Below are 5,612 nucleotides of genomic sequence, written 5' to 3'. Positions count from 1 at the left end.
GAGCGGGTGCCGCAGAGGGATGGAGCACGGGCTCCACCCTTCCACCCTCCTGGGTCCCTTCCCCCTTCTGCTGCTCCATCTGGTCCACGTGTCTGGACTGGTTTGGAGGAGGGGCAAGGGCTCAGCTTACGAAAACCTAGTGTTGTCAGGCTGCTTTAGAGAGGGTGCTGAGTCTCTTGTCATCTGCGTAGCAAAGTCCAAGCACTAAACACGAACCCTGATGACACTGCCTGCTGCCGTCAGCCGCCTGAAACCAGAGCCACCCAGACAGTGCGGGGGCCAGAGGAGTCAGGAGAGCTGGGGGCCCCGACTCTTCACCCTCAGCACTGCCTCCACTGAGATGACCCGACCGTGCCCCAAGAGCACAGGGCCGACTTCTGGGGAGCTGACATCCACTCTTCGGGGAGTGTCCCTTCTTCACCTCTGGTCACATCCTCTCGGCCCCGACTCCGCTTTCTGTTGCCTGGACGGAGCCCTGCCCTCCCTGCCAGCGCTGCCTCTCTGCGCGGCTCCGTGGCCCTCACAGTCCTCTCTCTGCCTCTGACCACCTGCGCTGCTGCTCAGCCTCTCTGGCGGCTGGCTGAGCTTCTGCAGGGAGCAGCTCTTTAAATTCCCAACACTGAGCACGTAGCAGGCGCTCTCCAGTAATGGCTAGCCTCTCCAGTTACTCCTGCCTGAGGCCTTCTAAAGCTCCAGTGGATCCGTACGGTTCTTGTCCGCACCCCTACACTTTATCAAGAACGAATCGTGTATTAATTCTGATGCCCAGCTAGACTGTAAGCTCCCAAGGTCAGCACTCGGCATCATGTTGGGTTTAGGAGGGAAAACATTAGTTAGGGGGAAAAGAGAATTTGTCCCTTAGTCTAACAATGACGGCAAAGAGAGGCAGTTTGAGTGGTTACAGTCCTGGGGGTGTGGCCACGTCTGATGAGCTGCTTCCAGGGGGTGTCGGAGCCTGTGGGAGGACGCGGAGGACCGATGACAGCAGCTGGCCAGGCCTCTGAGATGACCCTCCCCTGTGTATTGCCTTTAAAGTCCTGAAGCTCACTGAGGGCAGCTCACGAGGGCTCTCGATTCTGGGGCCACTGCGTGTGTGTGTGTGTGTGTGTGTGTGTGTGCGCGCGCGTTGTCTTTTCGTGTTCTGGCCACGGGGGCTGTATCATTTAGTCTGAAGTTCAGTGAAGTGCACATCTGCAACTTCAGGAGAGAATATGGCAAAGGCCTGGGTCTGGGGCTGCCTTCTGTTCCCTCTATTCAATTCCAATCCGTCTCAGAGGGAACAACCACAGTATCTTTGATCACAGCAGTTCCAAGAATCACACACACACCACCACAGTTGAAGAATATTTAACTTTTCTTAAAAAAAAACTTAACCATGAAAGGAAGAAAATAAAAGAGTATACATTATTTTAACAGCAAAACAGTCATTTCCATATCTGTATTTTATATATATTATATATATTTATATATATATATGTATATATACACCTAGCACAGTGTGTATATTCTATTAGTCTGTGGGGAGTGGAGTGGATGTGGTAATAGGGGCCAAGGCTGTGGTGGCCCCTGGGGATGGTCCTAGGTTAGTTTAGGGACTCCAGCATTCAAACCCCTACCCCCACCTCCCTGGGGCCCAGTTTTCAGCTCTGTACCTGATACACTGGTTTTCTATAGGGAGAGGGTGGGGCAGGGTGGACACAGGTGGGGTAAGAAGTTCCCCTGAAGATGAGAAGTCCTAGGAGGGAGGGAGTAGCTCAGCACCGAGCTGCAGAGGCTAGGCTCTCCGGCCAGGTGGGCCGGAAGCTGGAGGCCTTCTTGCCTACGGGCGGGGGCGGGGGCAGAGCGCTCTGCGCTGGCTCCACCTTTGGGCCCTGATCCTGGAGCTGGGCTGCTAACAAAGAGATACAAGTGAACCTCCTCTTCCCTTAGCAGTCCCTCTGTAACTGCCTTCGGCAAGCCAGGATCAGAAACAAAAAAGGTCAAAGTTATTTACAATAGCAAAGATGCACATACAATACATACATATTTATAGGAAACCAAAGTGACAAAGAGAGGAGAGGTGGAGACGCCCAGCCTTGGGGTCCTGTGGAGGAGGGAGGGGAGGAAGAAAGTGCATTTACACTGGAGCCGCCTCCTTTCACCCGCACTGGCTTGTCTGAGGGCACCCACATATACAGGCGCACACACAGGAGTGGGAAGAGGGGGGCCTTTCAGATGCAGTCAGCATGCTTAGGAGACACAAGGCCTTGAAGGGTTGGGCTGAAGGGAGGGGAAAAGACACTGAAACTTGACTCCAACCTGAGCAGACCAAGCAACAGGCGCATCTACCCCCCGGGGTCTTGGCTGGAGCTGTCTCTTCAACCGCCTGCCTCCACGGCAGGGAGGAGGTTTGGGCTCTCCCCACCCTGTGCCCTGCCTCAGGCCAGTCCCTAGAGGAGGGGTCGGGACGTGGAGGATTCGGTGGTTTGGACAGCTACAGTCCTGGGGATGTGGCCGAGTCCGCTGGGCCGTCTTCCAGCGGGGTGTTGGGGCCTGCAGGGATGTGGGGATGGCAGTGAGGGGCTGGCCTCTGAGATGACCCTCCCTCTGTGTTCCGCCTGCAAAGTCCTCAGGCTTGTGAAAGCAGCTCTTCAGTGCCATCCTTCTGTGACAAGGCATTCTCCTCCTCCAGAAACCCTGGAGTTCCCTGTGCGACCCGGAAAGGGCTGCCTACTGAACCCCACTTCTGTTCTGTCGGCCCCCAAAGCCCACGGGTAGGTATGGGCCTGTCTTCCTGAGCTGGAACACAGCCGTGGCCCTGGCCCATGCAATCTGCTTCTGAACCACTAATTAAGAACAGGTTTCAGATGTGAGACGAGGCTCCCCCTGGTTTGTTATCTCCACAACCCAAGGGAAAAGAGGGTTCAGTTATAAGTTTCCCAGTTTTAGGGGAGCTCCTGTGGGCCTTCCCTAAAATGACCTCTTTCTGAAGCTGAGGGAACGAATGAATGAACTGTACTCAGGGGGAGACGAGGCCCCTTCTCAGAACTCCCGCATCCTCACACTGCATGGCAGTGCTTCCTCGGGAGATGGAGGCCTTCTCCCTGCACACCCCACCCCAACCCCGGAGGACTTCACTCACCGTCCTCAGGGCAGGGCCCCAGTTCGCAGCTGTCCCTGGAGTCAGAGGCCAGGTGCTCCTTGGCTGGAGGGGACAGGGAGCTGTCTATCCATCTAGCTGCCTCTGTGTGGAAACCGCCCACAGGCGTGGTGCCACCGGACGACTCTCCCCCGAGGGACCTGAGCAGCTCTTTGTGGGCCAACTCCATGTCCTGGAAGAGTTGTAGAGGGACATCTGCTCTCAAGCCCCTCTGTTCATGAGCCCCTGGGGAAGGGGCAATGCCCTCTGATCCGTGGGGTCCAGGGGATGGGCTGTGCTTGAAGGCGGCTGGGTGGGCTGAGGGTAGAGCCCCAGGCCAGGATCTAGGGCTCCCATGGAGACACACTGTGTAGCTCACTCGCGTGGGTGATGGGGTCTCAGTGCAATGGACTGAGGCCTCCAAGGGTCCCAAGCCCTTACCTTGAGCCTGTTGAGCTTGACGGTGAGCTGCTCGATGGTACGGAAGATCACGCCCACGTCCCTGAGGGCCAGGCTTGGGGGAGAGCGGCCCAGGCGCCTTTGATCTTCATTGCCTTCCCGCAGCGCAGGCCGAGGCGCCGTCTGCCAGGCAGGGAGGCCATCGGCCTGGGAGGGGCCCACGCGTGCCCCTGAGGGGTCAGTGCTTGAGTCCAGGGGTCCTGCCGGCATGCTCACGTAAAAGCAGTTCCCTGTCCCCCAGCAAGACAAAGCGATTAGTAGGAGGCAAACAGAGAGGAAGTCTAAACCGTCTTCCACTCCCCTGGTGTTCCCCAGGCCGGCTGACGGGGCCAGGGAAGCCATCCTGCAGACAAGCTCGGAGTAGGCTGGCCTCGTGCTGCCTATCAGTCTCCCAAAAGCCCTTCTCTGCCAGAGAGCCTTCGAGATGGCATCTTTGCTCAGCTTGGCCCAGAGCAGGGGAGATGCTTAGTGGTGGAAGCTAAGGCAGAAGGGGCAGGGTGGTTGTGTTTCTTCTGGGAAACGGGAGCGGCTCCCATTCCCTGAATGAAGGGCAAAGAGGGCGTGGGCTGGTTTTAGGCACTTTTGAAAAAGAGCGGGCGGTAGCCTCCTTCCCTCTGCCCCATCTCAGGCTCTGCTGCTGAACTTCGACACGGTGCCCTGCCCCAACTGCCATCTATTTCACGATCCTCGAGGTACCTCAACTCATCAGAGGGGGTCGGGGACACACAGAGAAGGACGTAAGGCTGACTGACAGGGCAGTAAGCATAGGTAAGTGCCCAGGAGCCTGGAAGGCCACGTAAGCCCTTTCCCACAGTGACGCTGGATGGTGGCTAGTGTCGGGGAGAGGTGGCTCAGAAAGTCGGGCTAAGGACACTGGGCCCTGGGCACTGGGCCAGGCTTCCCCGCCCCATTTCGTGACTAAGCAGAGCTGCTTAACCCTACTGCTTTGAATGGGGTGTGCGCCGCTCTCGGCGAGGGGCTGACACAGGGTCCGTTCTCCCGTGTTCAGGCCCACGTCCTGCTCCTCACCCATTCTAGACAGTTCAGGGACTATGTACGGAGGTCTGTGGCCACGTGACTGCAGGCAAGGGTCTAACACCTGAAGCCCAGTTCTGCCCCCGTGGGCCTGCATTCTAGCCCTGGCCTGTCTCTGGCTCCAAGGAGAAGTTCATTACCCGTAGCCTTCGCTCCGCCTTCCACTTCAGGTGGCTCAGGCTCTGACTGGCCACTCTCTGGTAGTGCAGGGACAACTTTGCTGCCTGCCACCTCAGCTGCACCGACACCACCACCAGGGACAGTAGAGACTGAGAGAGAAGGAGAGGGAAGGGAGAGAGAGCAGGAAGGAGAGGGAGAAGGAAGGGGGGAGGGAGCGGGGGTGGAGAAAAAGGGAAGAACAAAGTGAACGCAAGATCACACGTGATTATACCCCAGGGAGCTAGAGAGAGCCGCTCCACCAATCCACCAGAGGAGAGAGCAGGGAGGTCAGGTCCCAGAAACCCAGGAGAGAGCACACACCTTGGGCAGATGGAAAGAAAAATGCTCCTGGAAAAGGAGGCAGAGCTAGGCACTAGGGGAGGAAAGGAGACCCCCTAGCATTAACATGGACCCCCCACCCCCCACCTCAACCACTCGAGAGCATCCCGCGCTTTGGTTCATCTTTCCTGCCGCGCTCCTCAGACCAGGCTGCCCTCTCTTCAGCTTACTCTTTCCTCCCGCCCCCGAGCTCTGGCCAGACAAACCTGCCCTGAGCCCCCATCCCAGCCAGTCTTGGCTTGTGTCTTACAGCCCACAGCATTCCACAAGCCGGGCACCCTCCCTACGTCCCTGCGCATTCACCACAGCCCCACACTCCCCACACGTCTCCCCAGCCTTGTCCTCAGCCCCTAGTCTTGGCTCCACCTCTAGTCCCGCCGCCACCTCCATCCTACACGCCAATTCCTTCGCTGCTATCTGGAGGGACCGGCTGCGAGCACCTGCCCTTGTCTTTCTGGGAATGAAGCTCCTGAGAAGAGCCCCACTTTTCCTTAGAACTGGA

General features: G+C 57.7%; 1 protein-coding gene across 2 annotated transcripts in view; it reads right to left on the bottom strand.

The window, feature by feature from the left end:
• Positions 1-1,336: 1,336 nt before the first annotated feature.
• The window catches only part of ARHGEF11 (Rho guanine nucleotide exchange factor 11), a 114,120-nt gene continuing 109,844 nt past the window's right edge, over positions 1,337-5,612 (bottom strand). For both annotated transcript variants that reach the window (XM_007457864.1, XM_007457865.1), the window contains 4 exons: positions 4,753-4,848; positions 3,560-3,807; positions 3,122-3,311; positions 1,337-2,532 (listed from right to left, as the gene is read on the bottom strand). In XM_007457864.1, coding sequence (XP_007457926.1) covers positions 2,474-2,532; positions 3,122-3,311; positions 3,560-3,807; positions 4,753-4,848 — 593 coding nt within the window. In that variant the 3' untranslated portion in view covers positions 1,337-2,473. The remainder of the gene's footprint in view (positions 2,533-3,121; positions 3,312-3,559; positions 3,808-4,752; positions 4,849-5,612) is intronic.

This window comes from Lipotes vexillifer, unplaced genomic scaffold (genome assembly GCF_000442215.2).
Source record: "Lipotes vexillifer unplaced genomic scaffold, Lipotes_vexillifer_v1.1 scaffold238, whole genome shotgun sequence".
NCBI classification, from domain to species: Eukaryota; Metazoa; Chordata; class Mammalia; order Artiodactyla; family Lipotidae; genus Lipotes; species Lipotes vexillifer.
This window is presented reverse-complemented; position numbering and strand designations above follow the sequence as displayed.